The 24,613-nt window shown below is 38.0% G+C and overlaps 1 protein-coding gene across 2 annotated transcripts in view; it reads right to left on the reverse strand.

Moving 5' to 3' along the window:
- Positions 1–24,613, reverse strand: part of GAS7 (growth arrest specific 7) — a 152,974-nt gene that overhangs the window by 65,100 nt on the left and 63,261 nt on the right. The window contains exon 2 of one of the 2 annotated variants that reach the window (XM_088133437.1): positions 15,469–15,589. In XM_088133437.1, coding sequence (XP_087989563.1) covers positions 15,469–15,589 — 121 coding nt within the window. Of the gene's footprint in view, positions 1–15,468; positions 15,593–24,613 lie in introns of both variants that reach the window. The other variant, XM_007429524.3, reaches the window with a different exon arrangement.

Consider the following 24,613-nt stretch of genomic DNA (forward strand, 5'->3'; position numbering starts at 1 on the left):
TCAACAGGAAAATTCTGGCTAGCTTACAATCCCCCAGAACAACAATCTGTACCAAATTATGTCTATATGAGTGGATGGAAAGAAGAGAATGGATTAGAAAAGTACCCAGACAATTTAGAGAAGTAGTACTGATGTACTTTTACTCTTCATGCCAGGTTTGGGAGCCAGTAAAGAAAACGTCTCAACCCATAGGAATTGCTTACAGGGAAGATTTCAGCAGCCTTGACAGGTGACTTGACATTCTCATCTCACAGACATTCTGGTCTTATGGTAGCCAGAGGATCTCCACTAGTGCAAAATGAAATCTTGAAAATCTCATAAGGGCTCAGAATTGTGTCTTCTTACAATATTTAACAGTAGGATTTAAACTGCTTCTTTAAAAAAAAAAAAAAATGCCCCCTGGCCTCAAAGTTGGCTGGCAAAATGTATGGTTCTTTTAACTTCTATTTCTTTATTTTTAACTGGGGCTTTAATGGTTTATGTGAATATGTATGTGTATGTGTGTTATCTGTTCTACTTTGAGTTCCACAGGGCTGGAAGGGAAATATTTATTTATTTAAATGGAGAGGCTGCCTGACTCCAGATGACTCTGGGTGGTTTAATTTTAAAAATAAAATAAAAATAAAATAAAAAACAATAAAAAACAATAAAAACAGAAAGAAAAATCATGAAAAATCATGGATGCCTAGACAATGTCCTAAAAAACATCCCAAAGAAAAACCAACAGGGGCTCTGTAGCAATTCTACCTCCAGGCCCAATAAACTGGAATAAATAAAGCATCCCCACCCATCTTTAATGTATATAATATCTTTTTTAAATAGTTGTGAATTAAGCTTTCAGTGGTCCAAAAAGTTATTTTTCCATGCTGCTCAGACTGGGAGATGATAGGTATGGGTTGTTTTTTGTTTGGTTTGGTTTTCGTTTCCCTAGCTTGGGATAAATATTATTTGATATAGTGAAGCTTAGTATTGAGTTTTTGTAGATTTAGAAGTTCATCTTGTTCATTAGGTTTCATGAGGGGCAATCTGGTAGATGGAACAGTATGGTGGGGAGAAGAAAAGCTCACAATCCTGTTAATATAGTCCACAGGTAGGTAGGATTACTTTTAAAACTCTGGGCAGAGCATCAAAGCAACAATCAATTCAACTATTCTCAACTATTCCTGGAAGCAGTTGGAGGCAGTTCTTCAGACACAGAGCACAGGGAATAGGGGTCTCCTTTGCCCTCCACCATTTTTTACACTGATTCCAGTTACCCCTTAAAGGTTTCATTTACCAAAGATTGTACTGTAACAACTATCTAAAAGTTGCACCCACCTCTTCACAGTGAGTCTCTCTTTTTAGTTAACATCACCATCTGGGATGTGATGGGAATGAAAGAGGATGACTTTTCTCTGGGTATGTATAACAGGAGCCTGGGAAGGGCTGGGATATATGTCTGGCTACTAAAGCTAATCATGTGTCTGCCTTGGGTGCTCCTTATTCTACAGGTAGCAGAATCGCAAGATATTGACATGGCTATCACATATGAGAGTGGGCATCTCTGCTAACCAAAAGGAATGAATAAATAAGTGTAGGAAGCAAGGAAAAGGGGTAGAAAAAAAGTAGTAATTTCAGTAATATGAAGATCTTAATATTTCATTATACAGCAATCATGGCAGTTCCTTTTAAATACAATTTAGTCTAAGCACAATTCCACATGACAACTTTAAACTACTTCTCTTGTGTTCTGAAACCATCTGGAAATTAAACCAGCTTCAGAAATTGCTGTCCAGACTTCAAGCTTTAGCAATGACCCTGGCTGAGCATTCTGTCCAGATGGCAATTACCACGATCTCCAGTTGGTTGCCTTCCCTTGTTTCTTTATCCCTGTGCTGGGAAAGCAGGTGCCAATTGCTTCCCTTTCTGTGAGCAGGCTTTTGTGGATATGTCATCACCATTCGTCTTAGCAAATGAAAATCCAGAGTTCACAGAATTATAGAGGTGTAAAGGTCATTGAGTCCAATACCCTGCCCAGTACAGGAGTTGCTTGCTCACAATGAGCATTTCACCATGGCACCAATGGACAGATATTTTTGCTGTTTCTTGAGTAAGGAGGCAAAGTCTTGTCAATTTCATTCTGAATCCTGAGCTCATTCCAAAGATATATTCTCCCAGCATTTAACTTTGTAAATCCCATTAGGAGAGGTTCAACAAAAGTTTTACTGCTGCTGGGTTTTTTTTCTTCCTCTTCTTTACAATTATCAGGAAGAGGTTTAGGGTTTGCTTGCTTCCTTGCTGTACTTGCCCAAAGTGAGAGCGCACATGTACGCACTCATACAGGATATTCTTCTTCCCCTGCCCTTTCCTCTCCTTGCAGCCTTCTCTTCTTCCTTATCAGCCACACAGCCTTTTGTTTCCAGTGTTTCCCTACTTTTACGTCATTAAAAAAACAAAAGTAAGAAGAGAAAAGTCCACTATTTTACCACTGGCCTGGTTAAAAACAAATAAAACAACAAATGAAAAGAAAGATCTACCATTTTACCAATTTACTACTGGACCATGAAAGAAAGAACAAAGATCCACTATTTTACTGATCATGTAGTTCAGAACAAAAGGCCACGGAGGAAGTGACTAGGCCTGACACTGCACACACTAACCTATTGGAATGGAGACATTGCTTACCTTGAAATAGAGCAGAGCAGACAGACTGCACAACACCAGTTCTGTCAGCAAAGGCTGGAAAACACTACTTTTGATGCAGGCAGAGCAGGCCTAGGGGCAGGCTGAGAATGACATCATGGTGTCCAGAATTATTAAGTGGGCCACCCCATACTGGACAAGCAGGATGTGCAGATGAGTCCTAAGGAAAAAGCTCTACATAACCACATTGCACAAGAGAAGGATGTTTATTGCCAGAAAATTTAAAGGGTGTTGAGATGAGAGAAAGTTTAGCAACCAAAGCAAAGGGCTATGGTACTTTGTGGAAGCAGAAGAATTTCAGTTACGGCATCCAGAAGTTAAAGGGAAGCCTGAATGCAAATCATCCAGTCATTTCTGATTCAACAGACTGAGTGTGGAATCAATTACTTCCTAATGGTCACATGCATAGTATGTGTATCAGCTCTTTAAGTGTAATAGATGCTTAATGAGCAGCAAGAATGCTATGTGCCATCCCAGTTGTCTGACTTAAAATGAACTAAGGAAGGCATCCAGTAAACCAGAGCTCAGACTAGCAACATAAAACACTCTTGGCAATGGCAAAAGAAAAAAGAAAAAGAAAAAGAAGCACCTATTTTTTGTCTAGAGACAGAATGGATGCATTCTCTGAAGGATTTATCCCTCAACTGTATAGTGAAAGGATCACAGCTGTATTACATCAGTAACAACTACAGGAAAGCCCTCCAATGCAGACAAATACCTTCCAGCTGAATACACCACCCACACCATAAGAAACTGTAGCCAGCTTCCTAACATATTGGTCATAAAAAGGACACTTTAACTACTTCTATTCCTAGACCACAGGGAGGAGGAATCAAATATAGCTTCAGCAAGGGTGAGAACTAAATCAACTCAACCTTGAATCAGACAATTGTTTGTTGAACTTCAATTAACTATTAACTTCCTTGAAAATGTGTAGTAGTCACACAAAGACCCAGGCTACCTGGAGGAGACATCAGAGATTATCACTTCCAATTACACAAAAAATGAATTATTAAGCCACCTCAGCTTTCATCTGAAATTCCATGAGTTCAAACAGCTCTGAATGGTTGACTGGACTATGGGAACCTCAGCAAGAGGGAACAATCAAGTCAGTTCTTGCAGAAATAGTTGCCTATATTTATTCTTTAAGGTGGAGGATGAAAGTGTCACATAGCAGGGAGGTGACAGAAGATCTGGTGAGTTAGCAGTTACAGCTGTTATCACGCACACCTATTTTCCACAGGCATCAAACAGTAGTTTTCAGAACTGATCTTGACAGCTGCCCAAATTATAGCTCAATAGGACAGACATAAGAGCAATCTATAGTCTGAGGACATTTGGCTGGAATTTCATGGGCAGGAAAGGAAAGCCTAACCATTTTACTTTCTCTACAATTGCCTGTTTTGCAGTGATGGCGACCATTTTTTCCTGCCACAACAGCTGCAGTTGTCATTTTATCTTGCAAACAAATCTCCCACAAGATTACTATCACAACAAACTGTCATTTGGAGAGATCCACTGGGGAACAATTATGGTCAACACCCATTTTTTCAAAAAACCTTGTCAGTATGCATACACAAGCAAGAATATCAGTCTTTGGTCAACAGCTCCCCTAAGAAGTAGTACTACTGTTAGAGTGGGTGAGTTTCACTGCCCCCCAGTATCCTGCTTTATCCAGTGCTGAAAACATGCTCAATTGTTCCCCCCTTTTTCTCCACTTGTGAAATAAGTAAAAATGGGGTGGGGGAGGCTTGTATTACTACTCAGCCATAACAGGCCAATTTGCTATTTAGAGTCTAATTGTTCCTGCAAATCATTCAACAAATACTTCAGCTTGACAAAGCACATTCACAAAGTGCTGCACCCAGAAAGGTTACTAGTTTTAAACTATTTTCCAGGACCCAGTGTTCTACAACTTCCATTAGCCACAGATGGCATACTTCATGCTCTAGGATGTTGAAAGCTCTAGTCCAAAAAAGTCTGTATCTTATTTATTTATTCATTAGATTTATTTATATCAATAGACTCTTGGCAGTTAACAAAACCAGTGCTGACAATACTACAGTATGTCCATGGTACGAAACTAAAATGTAACAATAATAAAATCAACATCATAAACAAAAACAAACAAACAAAAATAGAGTAATGGCATCACTTCATCTTCCACAGGGCCTCTGAAACACTGAAAGCCATGGATGTAGAAGCCAGTCTGAGCTCCTGAGGGAGACCATCCCTTAATGCATTCCCACTTAGAAGCAGCACCTCTGAGCCTCAGTCCCCCTCACTGATGGAGATGGGGAATCACTAGCAGTTTCTCTTGCTATAAATGGAATATACAGTCTATGTCTACTTTGTAATCTATACCTGTTTTTACACAAACATGCCCACCACTTGCTGCAGTTTTCAAGAATTGCCTTAAGCCAAAAGCTATTTTCTCCTTTTCATGAAATGAACTGAGATTTTGTCCTGATGCTGAACAAAAAGTGTTATTGCTTCATGAAAGTGGCTTTCTATTTGAAATGGATAAATCTTTGACACGTAGTACATAATGATCTTTACTAGCACTGACATTTAAATTAACACCTATCTCCAATTTACACTTATCTGCCTCAAAATTCTAAGTAACCAAGAATATTTGGGCATTTGGATCTGGGCTAGGAAACATTCACTGATTCTTGTCCATTAACTGTCCACTTTAGAGTCCATCTTAAGACATAATAAAAAGAAAAGGAAAGAAAAAAAAACCATGTAGCTCAAGAAAGGGCTTTCTCTGGTTGAACCTACCTTGTTTCTCTTTTCAAAAAAAGGCTTATGTTGAAATAATCTGACTTTAATTTCAGACATCAGCCTTGAACATCAGGCATCTAACTCCTGTCTCAGACAGGGAAACTGTCTCTATATTAATTCCTGCCATTGCGTTATGTACTACGTCAATCTTGATTTGCTCACAATCAAGTTTTCGCAATCTGAACAAGCCCAGAGTTATTTAGTTCCTGAAATTCCAGCAAAGCACATTTAAATGCAGAATCCCCAGTTTTGACATAACTTGGCAGAACACAGGTCTGGCTTGTTTCACTTTAAAAAATGGACACACTAGTAGGACCTTCACAGTGATCATGGCTGAAGAGTTATTTACAGACAACACAATATCTACCTGGCCCAGAATGATGTCCAGACAGACATTACACAGGTCACAGGGAGTTGTAGTAAAAACAGGGCTTTTGGGAGCTATAGGATATATTGCTATATATCACAGTGAACTTGGAGAATCTATTATGGCAAAAGCTAAGGGAATTAACTACTTCTGAAATTATGTTACAGGCATGCACAGATGCTATTGTCAAAAAAAAAAAAAAATCACTTTATCCTCCCTCTACCTGTATAAGACAATCTAAGAGGTGCAAGACAGAGACCAGAAAAAACTCCCCCCACCACCCACAAATATACATACATATGTACATGCAGGGTTTCCAAAGAGAAACTTCCTGATACAATTACAATTATGGGATAAATGGTGTTTAATCCCCAGATATGGGTGCCCCAACTCTTCGCAATGCTTCCTCTGTGCAACAAAATATCCTTTCTGCCTCTTCTGAAGCAATTCTTTAACAAACCCCTGGAACCACCATCCTGCATATGTTGTCCCATCAGAATTCCATAGCAGTTTGTTCTTGAAACAGAGGTGAGCCAATTTTGTAGGCATGAAATATTTAAAGTGGTTGCCTATTTCAGTTTTAGAAAGGTCATATTAAGGCTGGTGTGATCACAATACATTTCTCCATGAACCTTTCTGCTATTCTAACCAGGATCACTGTAGAGAGGCATAAATCAGGATGCAGTAGGATACCTTTCATTCCTTTCAAAAGGGATAAAGCACCCTGTTTTTTTACAGGAGTAATGGCTGTTTGGTCATCTGAAAGGTGATGTCCACCAGAATATACAATAACTGAGAAACAACTGCCAGGACCCGAAACAGGAAAGCATCAGGTTTATTTCTGTAGGAATAGCTGACAGGAGAGGTTTCTTTTCAAAATGGGCAGATTCTGCCATTATTTTGAATACTGCAAAACGTTTTAATTTTTCTAAAAGCCACAATTGCCTTCTTTCAAGGGTAACAATACAACACTGAAAACTCCTCATTTTCCAAACAACTGAAGGCACCAGCAGTGAGCCAGACAAGAGCATGAGGTCCCCAGAAAGGACTGTCTTCTGTCTTTCTTAGGGTACAAATTCCCCTGAGTGAGATGGTCTGACATACCAGAGGCAACTGTGTCTATAACATGTACCATTAAGTTCCCCAATAGCAGAACGGGGGGGGGGGGGGGCACATTGGTAGTGATTTCAATGCATTTGCAATATAAGGGGAAATGGAAGGAAAATGGATGCCGTTTGGAAACATTTTAGAGAAGAGAAACATTTCAGTATACTCCATCCCTTTGGATTTATATCGTATGTCAAAGGGAGAGGCTCCAGTTTATACTTCACTGCCAAGTTTGAAATAGCCTTGGATTAACAAGGAACAGAAAAAGTACATTAGATTATTTCCTTTTTCAATCCTTTTAAACACCCATGACCTGCTGTGAGGAACAGCTCTAGTATTCTAGCCCTCTGCCAAAAAAGTAAAATTTTCCTCTCAGTGCCTTAGCAAAGAACCAGAAGCCACCGAAGGCTTCCCACATCTGCAGTAGACTAGGAACCTGGATCAAACCAATTCCCACCACCAGCAAAATATACTTTGTGACTGGAGGCGCAAGGAAGCAACTCTTTGAAACTTCCTGTGCGACTTCGTTTGAAAAGTGGGACACACTCCAGCAGAGCAACATCCATGTAGTATTTTTCCACAGGGACAAATATTATGGTACAGCCTTGGTTGAATGTGCGGAACATGGAACTGCCTTTCAGCGGTGCTCAGACACTTCATCTAGTCCAGAAAACAACAGCTTCGTTTTTAATATGGACTCACTGTTGAGAACATTCCTTACTTCTGCTAACAGCGCTGTTCTACTAAGATTAAGATTTCCCTAGCTCAGTTGAAAGTGCTGATATGACTTCTATTAAAACCTGGAATTAACTACATACTTTGAGGTCCTGTTCGGGATGCAGCTCTCGGTAGATGGCAAATAGGAGTTAGGTTGTTACGGCACTCTTTCTAGGGGACTAAAACAATTCATTTGTCGCCTTGTAGCTGCTCCGAAAATAGTGCAGATCTCCCTCCCCACACTCCCCCCCCCATCTTATTCTAACCATATGGCAGTATTGATTACTGAGCTGAGTAGCCTGCGTATTTTCTATTGCTTCAATTTTGGCTATTTTTAAAAAACTTTTACTGTTTTCATATCCTCTTCCTATTAGTAGACATAGTAGCACTTAGGTTTACTGTTGCAACTAAGTAAATCTGTAATCTGTGATATATTATCAAACAATTAAGTACTTACATTTTTAGAATCAAACTTTAGAATATACAGGTTTTTCAAACCAGATGCCATTCTGACTGACCATAAGAGAGCAGGGGATTCTAGCTCCCGATTCTGCATGTAGCTCTGGACACTATTTTAAAAGGTGACATTCAAGACACATCCAAGTTTACAATTCTACTTCAAGCTTTCTTTCCAGCAATTCACAGCTCCATTTTTCAAGTTAATAACATTTATAAAGTTGATTTTCCAATACCTCTATATTTTCAGCTGTTTACAATAAAAAATAAAGATTACTGTTAAAAAAACTAGAAAAGCAAGGTAATATTCTAATTATACATCAATATGTGCTCTAAATATTTTAATGTGCATGCTCTTAAGATGAAAACTCCAAAAGTTTACTACATAGCTCATGCCACATGGAGTGATAATTGTCTGTTGCGTCTAATATTATCCCACCCTCAATTACTAGATCTCATTAAACATGAGGCCAAAAGCTTTCCATGCAATAAGAGTTACTGCAGGATAATTTTGGAATTTACGTTTGTTCTCTTCCAGCTTTAATTTACAGCAATTTATAGATCTCATCTATAGGAGCTCATAATAGGGGAACAAGTAATGCTCCCCAGAGAAGAAAAGATCTATATTTGTACCAGTTAGGGAAAAAAAGACTTCCCTTTTCTCTTTAAAACCTTAAAGAAAAATCAAGTTCTCATTTATATATAATTTGTCCTTTCTTCCCTTTCCCCAGCTTCTGCATTATGTTTCAACCAGCCAATACAACTTTTAACCAGTCTGACATATTGAATGCCAGGCTCTGGCTAGGAATAACCCCCTGGAGCAAATACATTCCAGGCTGAATCCATACAAAGTCATCCTTAGAATGTATTGATTTAAGTCTATGGGAAAAGTTAATCTTCACTAAAGTCCCACTGATTTTATTGGCTCTAACTTTAAGAATCACTTGGTCTGAATTCAACCCATTATTTGTTATGCAGTGCAATAAAGCTTAAAAAAAGGAAGTCTACAACACATATCCATTTTTTTCTAAGGCTTACGAGGCACTTTTTCTTGGGTAAAATTCACTGGACATTTATTAATATTAAAGTTCAGAGCTCTTTGAAACTACATCTACATAAAATGTGATTAAATGTGTATTTCACTTTCCAATTTTGATCTTCTTTGTTCCTGACTAGAAAGTCATGGTTAATTTAATTTATTGCTGAAATGCTGTTTGTAACCGTAGTTGATAACCCAAGAAAATCTGAAAAAATGGGCTTATCTTAAAAAGAACTGAGGAGGGAAGATAAGCTCTCCTCCATAAATTCTCATGCTATAGTCAAATACTTAGTCCTCCTCTTAAGATAAACCCATCCCAGTGAAAATGACTGCATTTTAGGAATAAGTGTGTGAAAGAGAAAAGAGCCTATTATTCTCTTTCTCTGTCTGCTTTTATTTGAACCAAATTCAGACAGCCCTTCTCCCTGGAAGTATATACATCCAGAAAGGTCTCACATTGGCTGCCACTATCTGGAATATGGAATCATGTACCCCAGATTTTCTCCTCCTCAGACAAAAGGCTGACAGGATTTTCTGTGTTTGAGTGGACAAATGAGAAGCTATCACACATCCACTTTCCTTGCCCACAACAAATCTTTTTCACAGACCCACATCCCTACATCCCGTTATCATTTGACATGAAAATAATGTAATGTTACTTTGAATCATGACCAAGATAACAGCATAATCTTTGGCCTTTAGTTTCATCCCCAGTGATGGTTATGCTTAGGGCAAGTACAGTATGTTCCTTATTAATTCTAGCCTTGCTATATTTCATTATAACATTTCATTGATTTGGATGACTAGAAAGGTGTTTCAAGATTATACCCTTTCCCCCACCCCCCTGCACAAATGTTGGGTCCATCTTTGAGACAGAGAACCAGAATTTTAAAACAGCAATGAAAAAGCTTAATGCCTAGAATGGGTTATGCTAGGAGATACTTAATATTCTATATAAGGTATCCTCATTGAAAGGCAGGGGTTTTATTTAATACCACACTTGGGCCCAAAAGAAGGAAGCAAAAACTAACCACTATAATTGAAGTATCTCTCCTTTACATTTGGTGTAGAGGTTACATTTGCACAGACTAGGAAGTGTTAGATGTATGAAAGCTAACATTCCATTCCAATGAGAAGGAACATCTAAGTATTTATGTATAACTAATTTATGACAGGCTTCTGTAAAATTCAAAACAAGACTAATCTGGTTGTTGCAGGGCTGGGATGCAATCCTAGAGACTTTCCTAGACACAGCTAAAGATAGTCCACAAAGCAGAATTTCCACATAATATGGGGATTAGGAGTTTGTCTCCTGTTAAAAAAAATCTTGCTTGTGTATGATACATATTTTTGCAAAATGGAATCTGATGAAGATTTACTTACACAACAAAAATAAATGCTTCATAGAGGGGGAAAATCCAAAAAGGAAGTACTATATTTTTGCCTACACTGATACAAAAGGAACTTGTTATTTCCAAATGTCCTTTATTCTAAGGGATAGATGATAGTTCAACAATACAGCTCTAGTTTCAAAACATTTCAATGCCACACTTTCCTTATTTCAGTTCAACTGTTGACAGTGCCCCCTTTTTAGGTGGAAATGTTAGTACCTAGTTTGATTCTAACTTGTAGTCATGTCCTCTTTAATGTCTGAGGATAATTTACCCCAAAACTGTAGTACATCCTATTGACTTGTACACTAGATTTTCTATGAAGCCATGCAGTCAAGGCTTGAGTAGTCTCCTCATCAAGGATGACATTAAACTGGAATAACTCCCATGTTTTGATTTTGTTTCCTGCTTTTCTCTTTTTTTTTCACTTCCTGACAGCATGGATTTAGTTTCCTTTGCAATAATATGGAAGTGGTTTGCTACTATTTTATTTCAAGTCTGTTTTTTTCTTTCTAGTCTAGTCCTGGGATTTTCAGGTGGACTCCCATACATGTACTGATCAACTCTGACATGCTTGACTTTTTCAACATCCCCTGGCAAGAAGAAGAGGGAGGAGGAGAAAGAAGAGTAATAGTAGCAATAGTACTACTAACTGAAACAGAAGAATTAACTTAATCCACCTACCCATTTTTAATGAGAAGGAAAATAAAAACTAATACATTGTATTATGATATCTGCCTATGTGAAGAAGATGGAATGAAGGGCAGAGTCATAGATATGTTACATTGTCTATTTTGCAGAATAGATCTCTACTCCCAGAAGTATTTTTAATTGAACTTATGTTTGCAATGTACAAGATAGCTTGCTACTCTGCCCTTTTATTTAAAGGCAAAACTGTCACACACATTAACAGCAGTGTGAAGAGCTATGCAGAGATTGTTTCTTTTCTGTAGTGTTTCTTGGACAGTGAGACATTGTATGATCACATGATAATTTGGGGAATCACTGAAAAATAAATTGGTTTCCGCAGAGCCCTATAAATCTGTGATATTGTGAAACATTTTTTATGTTGAAAGAAATAAAATCCATGTACTGATACTTAGTGCTTGTCCTGCTTATCCTACATACTCTTCTAGAAATGAAAAACACAAATCTACTTCAGCTTCATCCATAATAGACATCATCATCATCATCATCATCATCATCATCATAGACTTATTCTATATTGTATAAATATAAATATATTGTATGGCAAATCTAGATAGCATATTAAAAAGCAGATACATCACCTTGCCGACAAAGATCCGCATAGTCAAAGCTATGGTTTTTCCAATAGTAATGTATGGCTGTGAGAGCAGGACCATAAAGAAGGCTGAGTGCCGAAGAATTGATGCCTTTGAACTGTGGTGCTGGAGAAGACTCTTAAGAGTCCCCTGGACTGCTGGGAGGTCAAACCAGTCAATCTTAAAGGAAATCAACCCTGACTGCTCATTGGAAGGATTGATAGCTCAAGCTCAGATACTTTGGTCACCTAATGCGAAGAGAGGAATCCTTGGAAAAGACCCTGATGCTGGGAAAGATTGAAGGCAAAAGGAGAAGAGGACGGCAGAGGGTGAGATGGTTAGATAGCATCACTGAAGCAATGAGCATGAAACTGAGCAAACTCAGGGAGGCAGTGAAGGACAGGAAGGCCTGGCGTGATATGGTTCATGGGGTCACGAAGAGTCGGACACGACTTAACGACTGAACAAAAAAATATTGTGTAAAAATTGTACATTATATACTGTATATTGTATACTGTACCACATTATCTCCAAATTGGTACTCTTTATGTATACCAGACTACAGTACCTATACCCCCAGCAAATTACTTCCATTCTGGATGTTAGTCCTTGTAGTCCAACACACTAAAAGACACTATTGAAGAAAACTTGTGTATACAATAAAAAATCACACTATGTTTCAGGTTTGAACCCCAGCACCACACCTGAACTCATTTTTAAAGTGGACAACAAAGGTGAAACTCATGGTGTAATGTATTAATTAGGAAGTGAAAAAAATCAAATTTAATATGCACATTTATAACATAATTATTTGTATGATGGAAGGTCAAATATATAGCCCCAGAATGGGGAACTGGAAAGATGCAAAACAGAACTTAATGTAACATTTGAAGCAAAGCCACAAAAATATGGGTCTTTATTAACACTATTTCAAGTACACTGGAAGAAGCATATGCTTTTAGAACTGCTAAATAACTTGGAGATAGAGTACACGCAATGCAAATCCTTCAAGCAAGGTGCTTCAAACAGGAGGGAACACATACAAAGCCCTTTTTTCTACTTAATATAGCAACTATATCTTTTTCCAAATCCATATTGCTGTTTTGGAAATAGGTCTCCAGATAAGCACGCATGCCACTTTGCTATGCTGAAATCTAGAAAAAGCAGCAGCTGCTTTAATGATTTAAAAGAGCTGCTTCATACATATTCCCTCATGTTTGAAACATCTTGCTGGAAGGTTTTACATGATCCTACCCACAACTTCTTCCATCACTTTGATGTTCTGATTCCTTCATTAATTTCCCTGCCCTGCAGCGAACAGAACTTCTGTTTCCCCATTTTTTGTAATAGGGGAATGGTGAAGTTTTTTAACTATCCAGGGAAAAACAAAAACTGGTTCTGTGCCTGCAAAGAGCTAAGAGAGATGATTACAGATGAACTTTGAACCTAAGGAGAAAGGAAAGAAAGGACCAAGGATTACAAAGTTTTTAAGCTCTGCCCATTATGGTGTAAAACTCTATGAAAATAGCTCTTTTTCACTTGCTCAGAACTATTAAAAGTTTGCTCTCCCCAGGAGTTATCCTTCCAGGAAAGATTTATATTTTTGTTCAAGGACATTCAAATTATTTGGTCACTTGAGAGCTGAAGAGGAAATGCACAAAATTTAAGCACTAAATATTTTCAGGTCTGACTCTAAACAGGAAATTGGTGAAATGTCACACAATTACTATGTCTGTTTTAGGTGCAGCAGACTTAGCTGAGCTTGATTTATGCTGAATATTTTCATAATTTCATAACTACTTCCATATTTACATGCGTAGTAACACAGAAAATATAACATTCAATTCTTAAACATCTAACTGCAAAATACAAAATAAGTAAAATCTCCCTTGAATTGAGTTTGATTCCTGACTGCTGTATGGAGAGATGGCTATTCAGTTTTCTTGGAAACTATATGGAAGTGGTTTGCCACTGCCTTCTTCTGGGATTTTCCGATTTCTCAGTATTGGATTTCTTCATGACCACCTGCTGGAATACCATGGTCCAGGGGAGGTTTAGCACAGATCAGAAGGGAAACAGAACATTCTGGAGTTCTCAAAACATTCTGTTCACACCTAGACTGTGTCCAAGAATACCCCTATGGTTATCCCCACAAGAAGTATTTTATAGGAAGGAAATGGTAACTAAGCAGAAATGGTTAATTTATGGCGATATCCTTGATATTCATCAAGGAGAAATTAAAATAAAATCAAGAGAGGATGTGACATTTCAAGGACATTCATGCCACTGGTTTTCATATGTACAACTTGGAGAAAGATTTAAAGTTGATAAAAAGATATATGGTTTTGAACAAAACAAAGCTGCTTTCAAAACTGAATTGTGTACCAGTGATGAACACCTTATTGCTACAATGTATAAGCTTTTGTTGAGATTTGAAACAGAAGATGAAAAGACTATATGATAAAATGGGCTAAAAATGTTGAACATATTATACAAATGGAACAATGGGAAAATATGTGGATGAAAGGGTTAAAATTTACACTATGTTATAACTTGAAGGAGAATTTCCATAAAATGATGTATAGATGGCATTTGTCATCAGAAAGACTATCCAAAACAAAACAAAGGGATTTCAAATATATGTTGGAAATGTGAACAACATGAAGGGACTTTTTATCATCTTTGGTGGATATGTAATTAAAGCTAAAAAAATTTGGACCCAAATTCATATATTAATTCAGAAGATCTTGAAGGTTAATATACAGTTAAAACCAGAGACTTTCCTTTTGGGAATGATGAATAAACAATTGGAAAAAACTCATGGACCTTTGTTTTTATATATAATAATGGCAGCTAGACTTTTATATGCTCAAAGGTGGAAAGACTTGACATTACCCACAATGGAAGAATGGATCCTGAAGATGATGGAGTTAGCTGAGATGGCAAAATTGACAGCTTTGCTTAGAGAAAAAAACATTGACTAACTTTAATACCAATTGGAAACCCCTTCTGGACTTTTTGCAGGAGACAGAAAAAATGAAATTATGATTTATGGATTTGATGATTAGTTAAAATAAGAAGTTATACAAAATATGTATGTTAAGATGTAGTTTTAGAGTAAGAGGTCACTATATGATTTATCTATATCTGCTGTATAAGAAGTCAGAAGTCATTCTTTTTGTAATTTTTCCTTTCTTTCCTTTTCATCACTTTTGTATTCTTTATTTCTGTCTTGTTCTCTGTTTCTGTCTTTGATTATTAGTTCTTGTTTGCTTTTATTTTTATGCTTTTTATAACTTAATAAAATTCTTACTAAAAAAAACATTCTGTTCTCAAATTGTACAGAGAATGTCAGGTAAGATAACAGAGGAGATCACCTTCTTTGGCAAAAAATGAGAGTTGAGATACATTATTTTGTGCTGGGAATAATGAAGATGAGATTGGAAACTTGGAAAAAGAGAGATAATCAGGTTGTTTGCCTACGATGACCAGCCAGGGAGCACAATTATTTTATGGACTGTACAAGCAAGTGTTTGGCTACTGCTCATATTGTTATGTTGTGTTATCTTCTACCTTAGGTGTTAGGAAAATGAGGAGGATTTTCTGAACAAATAAAACTGGTATGTACATTAAGCTTACCATTGGTGAAAGTGTTCACGTAGTATCTTCGCCCCTGGGGAGACATATAACTTTGCCAGCCAGGTGGGAGATGACCATTTTGAGAATCTTCTCCAACTTGAGGAGTGGCCTTCCTAGGTTTCTGCTGAAGGAATGAAAGAACAAGTAAGTTAAACTGTTTTTCAAAGAACCTTCAAAAGAATTTACAGAACAGGTAATAGTATGAAATTCAAAGGCACCCTTAAAAGTTCCTGGGAATAGAATATAGCAGTTTGAACACTCAATACTGCTAAGAGCTCAAACACCCCAATTATCTTACCATCTGCAGCTTGGAAATCTATTCAGGCTATCATCGGTAAAATACAGCCATTCTATAAGAGCAGAGAAGATGATGGAATGTTGTGGAACCTGTACTGTAGCTTTGGCAATTCAATGATATTATTGCATATGATGGTTGGAAAAGGAACATGATCTATGCCCTGCCTCAAAGGCAAATACATACTCTGTCTGTATTTATACTACCCTTATACATCATCAACAATGTTGGTAAAATCCACCAACCCACTACAACAACTGGATGAGTTTTAGCAACCAAATGGTTCTGTAAAACCATTCTACAGAACTCAGGGACCAACAGTGAAATAAATATTTTGCTGGTGACCTTTATCCCTACAACAAGAAAACTGCCTGTAGGGTTAGATACAATGAAACTGGTTTGTGTCTTTCCAAATCAAAGCGATTGTTCAAGCTTCCCTAAACAACAACATATGTATATACCATCTTGCAGACTCACAATTCAAAGCAAGCAAAACTCAAGATTGCCATATTGCCTCTTTGACTAGCTAACACTTTGGGATCAGAAAAATACTCAAGCTCAATATACAGCATATTGCTACACCTTTATGAAATAATTTCTCATATATTGTCCAGTACAGACTTCTGCTGTGAATCACAGAAAGGGAAGTGAAGGAAGATTTGAGAAAGGAAGAGGCAGGAAGTGATGGAAGAAGTAGGATGTGAAGGCAGTTGCAGTAGAAGTAAGGGAATCTGTGGTGCATGTGGGGATAGCAAAGCACTTAAACATATAAGATGTTTATCTTATTCAATAATTATCTTATTGGATAATTGTATCCAATTATATTCATTCAGCAGAAGAATGGATATGGCTGATGTATCAAATCACACGCCTTCCTGCAGCTTCCTGAACAACCAAATCTGCTCTGCAGGCAGAGGTGGGAACAGTGGGATCATCCATGTGAGAAGGGCTCACAGGATGCTGCACTGGGGAGGACAGGAAGAATAATTCTCATGGCAGAATCAGAACTCTACTCAAGCTAATGCCAGATGTAGCCCTAGTACTAAAGCACTGTGGAAATCATCATCTATATGACAAAAGAAGAAGAAATGCAATTGGGGGGTCCATACAATAGAGGGTGGCAGGAATATATACAAGTTCAGCCAACAGCCTTTTTCAGCCCCACAACCATCACTCCCAACATTGTAATTATACATTACGCCTGGTCACATGGGGACAAAGTGCCATACAAAGGAAAGCAGCCCATGGACTCTCTTATTAGGCTGCATTCCCTTCAGCAAGAGTGGGGTGAAGAACCAAGCCATTTAGACTTCCAGCTCATCATCTTACAATGTCCCTATGCAACTGCAGTGGAAGAAACAGCAAGTTGCAAAGCAGAAACACGGCTGGGCATTGCTCCAAGTTGAATACAAGCAGCTGTGCATGAATAGCTTTTGGCTGTGTCCATTACAGCTGGGAGACTTAGGGCCAGCTCTTCTCTGACCAGCTATGGGTGACGTGCAGTACAGTACTAGCCTTGCTCCAAGAGTAGGCTGCAGGGAAAGAAAGGCATAATACTAAGGCCCTTAAGTCTCATTATCTCAGTAGCCTAACAGCATCACTCATTAGAATGGTATGTGCTACACATGACTCACTTCTGCTCCTATGCACAATACTGCTGTTAACTGCCAGGTGTTCAGGACTCCACATGAGTCAGGCATTCAGGAAACATTCCATTAGGTCACTGTGACCATGGGTATATTCCATTGTCTAAGGGCTTCCCTGGTGAAAGTAGGATCTCTTTTCCCCACAAGCAGAACCCACTTTTGGAATCTGAGCTCCTAGGAATGATTTGGTTTCTCTACTTCAACCAGAATCTGCTAATACTATAGGTTCATGCTCATTTCATAAACAAATTGGCAGAACTAGGTGGAGGAGGTATATGGGATGCCTGGATGCTTTTGAAGAATGAGCCCCAATTAAGAGTTTCAAAACTTTCCATTGATGAGGACAGAGAGAGAGAGGGAGATTAAAATTTAGATTTTAATAAAGTTCATTAGCTTCTCTCCTTATTTTACAACTATGGATTGGCCTTACTTAGTAAGCTAAATGACTGCCTTTTCTAACTACCCCTAGCACATAAGAAACTGCCTTACAAGTGAAATATTTGGTCCATCCAGTTCAGCATTGCCTATGGTACACTGACTAGCAATTGCTCTCCCAGGATACACTGGATACATACTGTACCTTACATTCTTTCCTAAGGTCACTTCAACACCACCACCATTTTAATTTCCCTAAACCTCAGAAACATTTTGAAGGGGATCAGATTTGAAATGCCAAGAACAAGAAATGGAAACAGCAGACAGACAAGAAGGAAGTTATGAAGACAAGGGGAATTTGTCAAAATAATTATCTGCTTATTTTGCCTGAGCTACTGAAGGGGAGTTGCAAAGCTCTCAAGCTACCATTTTCCTTTAAGGACCCAAAACTTGGGAGCTGGGGAGAGGGGTAAGAAAGAATTCCTTCATTTAAAAAGTTCCTTTTAAATGAAGCCACTGTACCTCAAGGAAACAACCCCACTCAGTTTCATGGTTGTTTCAACTACACAAGGCTGAGCCAAAAATGTTGTAAATCAGGTCAGCAGCATTCCAACACTGCTGATATTGTGGGAATACAGAGGTCCAGAGTAGCCTTCAACCTGTCACAGAAGCCTTGTGTGGAAATTCCATAACGAACTCTTCTGTGTTTACTTCACCGGACACTCTTCCATGCACACAACACACACTCATTTTGGAAGATAGGATTTGTTTTCTCTTTCCCTAGCCAAATAGGAAAAGAAAGGAAATACTGGTCGTTGGCAGACATGTAAAGGAAAAAAAAATGTATGGGTAGAGTGGAGGCTGGGGGTGGGGTATATGTCTGGGGAAAAAAAGGAATTTGTGGCCCTACCCCACTGCCGTTTTTGCAGAAACTCCTATCTTATGGACACTTGATTTGGCACAAGACCAAAGGCAAGGCTTTTCAGTATTCAGTCCATTCAGATGGTTACTATTCATCAGGAGAGATGTTTTGTGTTGTAAGCAGGGTTTTTGGAAGATGTTATGGCAATGTTATGTCAGCTGCACTAGCTGTCCCTTTTTTTGTCTATCTAGTGTTCAACTGGTTTTAACTTCTGCAGCCCTAAACGGCTTGGGACTGAGTTACTTGATGGACTGCTTGTTATACCTTCAGGAATTGTTGGAAATTTGCCTGCGTGCTCATACGCATGTTGGAGAGATGCAGGGAGAAGCTTTTCATGTACAGACTTCTCCTTGGAGAAATATATTTAGTGTTATTGTTGCTGCTATTGCTATTACTATCATTAATGCCTAAAGATGTTTCTCTAAAGACTTATTCTTAATTATTCTTCTTGATCTATTTTGGAATATTATCTGACTGATTTCTAGGCTAATGTTTCAATATATTTTACTCTGCTCCTTAGGCTTTTAGGTTTTATGGATTATTATAAAGGTTTAGGGCTATAGCTACTGTTTTGGTTATTATTGTACTATTACTTTTTAAAACGATGAGCTACTGTGACAGAATACTTTTCTTGCAGAAATATCATTAAAACGTCTGTAATAAATATTCACATAGAAATGTTCCTCAAGATAAGAGCCAATTTGGGTTAGTGATTAACATGCTGAACTAGAAACTGAGAGACCACGAATCCCAACCCTTCCTCTGGCACAGAAGCCAGCTGGGTGATTTTGGGCCACTAGGTCTCTATCTCCCTCAGACCAACCCAACTCACAGGATTGTTGTTGTGGGGAAGGAGCATTATGTATGCCACCTTGAGTTATATAAAGAATGTAAGGATATAAATCAAATAAATATATGCTGAAGTGTGGTGGTGAGGACTGCAGAGGAATCTTCAGACTTACATACAGTACTATAACAATCTGACATTGAGCAAGCTGTCCAGATTGATACCCCCCACCTCCCACTCAAAGTCCTTAATTAAATCTCTGGGGATTTGTAGACAACTGGAAGAATAAGACATTGTTTCCTGAAACCAAGCAGGTGGGATAGTATAGGACACTGTAATAGGGCTCCCTTAAGTCCTCTTCCATTTGCTGTCAACAGAAAATGTTATTGGCCGGTGGGAGGAAAATTAACAATAATCATTCCGAGGTTGGAACCTTTTGTGATAAGATCATCATTCCATGTTCCAGAACCCCAGCAGTGTTCGGCTAAGCAGTTACAGCTGCATGACAGTCTATAGCTGTAAAATCAAGTCTACAAAAGCTACAGCACTGTCCAGTTATAATACTGAAAATAAATCTGTCTACTGTAATCATTCAGTAATGGCAATTTTGCACTCTCTCTTAGCACCCATCTGTGTACATCTGTCCATGCAAAAAGTGAACAGTCTAGCTTTCTGCAGAAAAACTCATTGCTACACACATCCAATCTGTGCATATGCTGCTTTTCATAACAGCATCATGTGGGGCTGCTGCTTTTTGCTAAGAAACTAAACTATACATCAGGCAGCTCGAAGGAAATAATTGGTGTTCCAGGGAGGGCTACAGAAGCAGCAGTGTAAAACTTATAAAAGACTTGTGGAAGGTTTTTGTTCCAAGCAGAAACCAGGCAAATACACAATATGTGTACTGTTGGACAGAGCACTGTGACTTTTCGAAGATGCTCAGCTGCTGACAAAAACAGTACGTTACCACAAGTCTCTTTCCCCCATTCAAGTGTACAAGAAGGTATCAGTTGTCCTTCGTTGAATGTGTCAGCCAATCCTGAAAATATATCTGGAATGTTTCTGGGCTCAATTGAGCCTGGGAATTACTCTTATCTACAAGACCTATCTACTACTCACCATGTAAGTGCTGGCTGAGGTTACCCAGCAATATAGAAGAAGTATTGGAAATATACATGTGTGTTTAAATAATTAGGACTTGAGCCCTAACTTTGAAAAAGTGTTCCAGGAGTAAAACATTGAGATTTATTTTTCTGAATGTACACACAACTTATTTAGGATCAAATTAAAGAACTATGTGTGCAAAAGTACCGTTTATAATAATTGAATATATAGAAACACTAAGATCCTCATAGCCAGTCCCAGAAGATGAACTAGCTATTGTAAATGCAGTGCAGTAATGCCTATTTCTGTACACAGTGCATTCTTCATGAAGAAATGGATTGTCAATCTACTATGTAGAGCAGAAAACCAGATTCTTCTGTTGTCTGTACAGTCTTTTTTTTTTTTTTTTTTTTGCAGTTTTCTGTGTGGAAGTCTAACAGTGTTTCCTCTGTTCTTTGCATATTAGTAGGATAGTGAGGTGGGGAGTAAGGAGTGCGGGTATATGATATGGGTGTTTTGCATGCACAATGCTGCTATCACATATTTTAAAAGTCAGTTAGCTTATTCTGACACAATCTGTTTAAAAAAGATACAGAATATTGCCCTCCCACCATCAATCTCAACCGTCAGGATTTCACTCTAGGAGTCCAAGGACATATTTTGCTTTAATCATACTCAGCAGCTTCCTGCCAACCCACAAATTTGCCCCAATTTGTTATATGTTCCCAAACACAAAGAATTCACTCTCCCACACAATCCCAACATTTTTTCATCATCATTATTTACCATGATCTTTAGTTTTTTTCAGAAGCTATGTCTAATTCTTTCAGCAATGCTTAGCCAGCTGCTTCACAACCATTTAATGGACACTGCTTTAGGCTCTCATTAAAGATGCTCTGGGCACACCTTCTAAATTTGCTTCTTTCTAACAAGTAATAAAATCAGATACATACTTCCCCTCCATACAGTGTTTTAACCAGAGCCACTAAATATCTTACAGTGGTGAATCTCAGAATTTAATTGAGTTCTTCTGCAATTCCTAAATTCATGCAGAGTCAAAAAGCTCAGACAAACACTGTGTCCAAAGATATAATTATGACTAAATTTTAAAATGAACCATCTCTAGAGACATACAGAATCAAGCATTTCTCAATGTACCATATTTTCCTCTACAGAATGCCATCTTACCAATGGGTGCTTTTGCCAAATCTCTTGTAGAAGCTATGATCCAGGCAGAACTGACTGAAATCTTCCCTTCTGTTTCCAAGATGAGGACGGAAATTACCCACTGCCTCTTCTGCTGTCCATGCACAAATAAAAAGCCAATGCCTTATGTGAAAACTCAGAGGAAGAGCAACTACTTAAAGGGGTCTCTCTCTATGTGTCAACATATTTCAGCACTTCACTCTGTTTTTTGAAAATCAAAAGGACTCATTCTAGAGGCTTTCCAGATGTGAAAGCTAGTAGAAATCTTGCCAATTTTCAAATGTCTGTGTAGGTGATGGAGAGCACAAAGCAAGAGTCTGTATCACTGACCTAGTGCTCCCTACATACAGACAGGCTTTGTCCAGCTTTCCTTGGTCCAGTCCCAGCTCCCTTGGTCTTTTGTATAGCCTGTCTGTCTCCCTGCAATCTTTTCCCCTGACTTCATATAAAGTCAAGTCTTTGTACTCTGAATGACCCAACCAGTGTTGCAAAATTAAGCCCAATCACATGATTTAGTGGGCACTGTAAGAATGTGAGATATAGCAAATATAGGATGAATTGTATTTATTTATGCTGTCCTCAAGAAGGGCCTTACCTCCAACAATTTTCGAAAGAGGAAATGTGAACAAGAGCAAAAAAGTTTGCAGCACTGCTTCCTATACAAGAGAGAGAGAGAGAGAGAGAGAGAGAGAGCGCCCTGCTTTCTGCCTTCATTCTGAATTGACTTTGTAATATCAATACATGCTCAGTGTTCACTAGGGGTATAGTACAGTTTAGAATCTTTCAGTGAAAGAGCAGCTGTTATAAACTTTACTATCAACAGGATGTTGGCAACCCATTACGTATCAGGAGAATTCCAAAGACACAACAGAGGTAAATGGTGGCAGAAGACAAAGGTCTCAAGGATGCTCCCAACCTGACAGTCATAATTCCATAACTTCAGATACAATGTGCACAAGATGATGTACATCTTGATGACAGTTTCCACATTTTAAAAATTCGATATCAAATGTGCCAGAAAATGCTATTTTTTTTCCTGTCAAATGGGAACTTCTCTTTTAAAGCATTTGAAAATGTTTCTCTCTCTACCAGTTTTATCATATTTATAGTGTATTTTCCAACTGAGATTTGTTTTGCTTTGCTTTTTAAAAAGAATTTTACATAGTCACTTTGAAATTAGCAAGATTTAGGAAGAAGAAACAAATCAAACACTTTATGAATCAAATTGATCAACAATCAATTAATTCTTTTAACTGAAATTTCAGATATGACAGAAGATCCCACTTGGTGTGATTACCCATATGGAGGTTACTTTAGCATCAATTTATTTAAATGCTATTCATGTGTGGCAGCTCAAAAATCAAATGTACTGTAACTTTCTATTACAAAAGAAGGAAGCCTCAAAAGGTATCTTATACATAAGCATCTAATACAAAGCACTAATTTGAGATGAGAAAGGGTCTTATCAGTGGTGGTGCCACCAACTATTTGAAATATCCTTTCCAAAAAGGGTCACCTGGTGCTTTTCTACAGTCTCCCTTTATTTATTTTTTCTACCCACATTAAAAACAAAAACAAAAAACTCTGAAATCTGTACTCTCAGTGGTTGTGTCATGCTTTAATTTAATAATGATTTTATTGCACATGTCCATTGTTATTCTGCTTGGCCAGCAGCAGACTGATACATTTTATAGAATTTTGACTTTTCATGTAAAGGTTCAGATTCCTACTGTATCATTTGAGGGTTACTGGATGACACTGTGGCCAGTATTTATCTCAATCTAACCATCCTGATAATGCTGCCAAAAGGCATATGGTAAGGACAGGCAGGAGTGCTAAACAGAGATGGCCTGTAAAAGCATTGCTTTGTTACTCTTTTTAACAAAGCTTGAAAATGTGAACATTGTCTCATCCAACACTAGGAAGCCTCAGCAAAATAGCCATACAGTTTTCTCGATCCTCAGATCGGTTGATGTTCTAGGTACTTGCTTTCTCCAGGGTGTTGAGCATTCTCTCCTTTCTCCACCCTAATCTCTGCAAGAGACAAAACCACACTATGGAAGCAATCATTTCGAGCTGAGGCATTAAGAATGAATATTAAATGATTCTAAGAGTTTTCACTGATCTACCTTGTCATAGGATTCTAGGTCTTCCTAAAAACCAAGAAAAATTATCTCTCACTCACAAATCTGCATCTCTCCTTCTGCTAAGGAGGCAGAGAGATAGACATTATTTCCATGTAGCCACTACTCAATGTACATCATCATACTGTGAACATTGTCAATCGGTGAACCCATGACAATGACTAGTGCTGCATATGTTGAATCCTCAGATTAATCTGCCACGGAAATAGCTTCACATGATTTCCTGATCCATTTTGAAAAGGATGCCCTCCACGGTGAAAGTTCAACACTTACTCAACAGAGAAAACCACTTCTCATTTACAGGAAACCCCTCACAGAACACAGGGATCCTAAAGAGGAAACATCTGTGTTTTCATGGTAGTTATTCCTGCAAAGGGAATACATTTTGCACCCTGAGATGGCTAATCCAAATTCTGAGAGTTCACTAATATCCAAGCCCAGTTTTGCAAACAACTCTAGAAGTAAAGAGATGTGTAGACAGTGCAGTCTCTCTCTGGAACTGTGAGATATTATTATCACAAAGCAATATTTTTTGACTAACCATAGCAGTTAAACTTTTAATACTTTAGATGCTATACTTAAACATTTAAGTATGAATACAGCAGACATTTAGAAACACTGGAATCATTTGTATGCTGTTCCCTTTTGAGTATCCACTAAGTTGCC

This window comes from Python bivittatus, unplaced genomic scaffold, assembly GCF_059951505.1.
Source record: "Python bivittatus isolate LINGU-HERP-01145 unplaced genomic scaffold, Pbiv_v1 ctg000080_np1212, whole genome shotgun sequence".
Lineage (NCBI taxonomy): Eukaryota > Metazoa > Chordata > Lepidosauria > Squamata > Pythonidae > Python > Python bivittatus.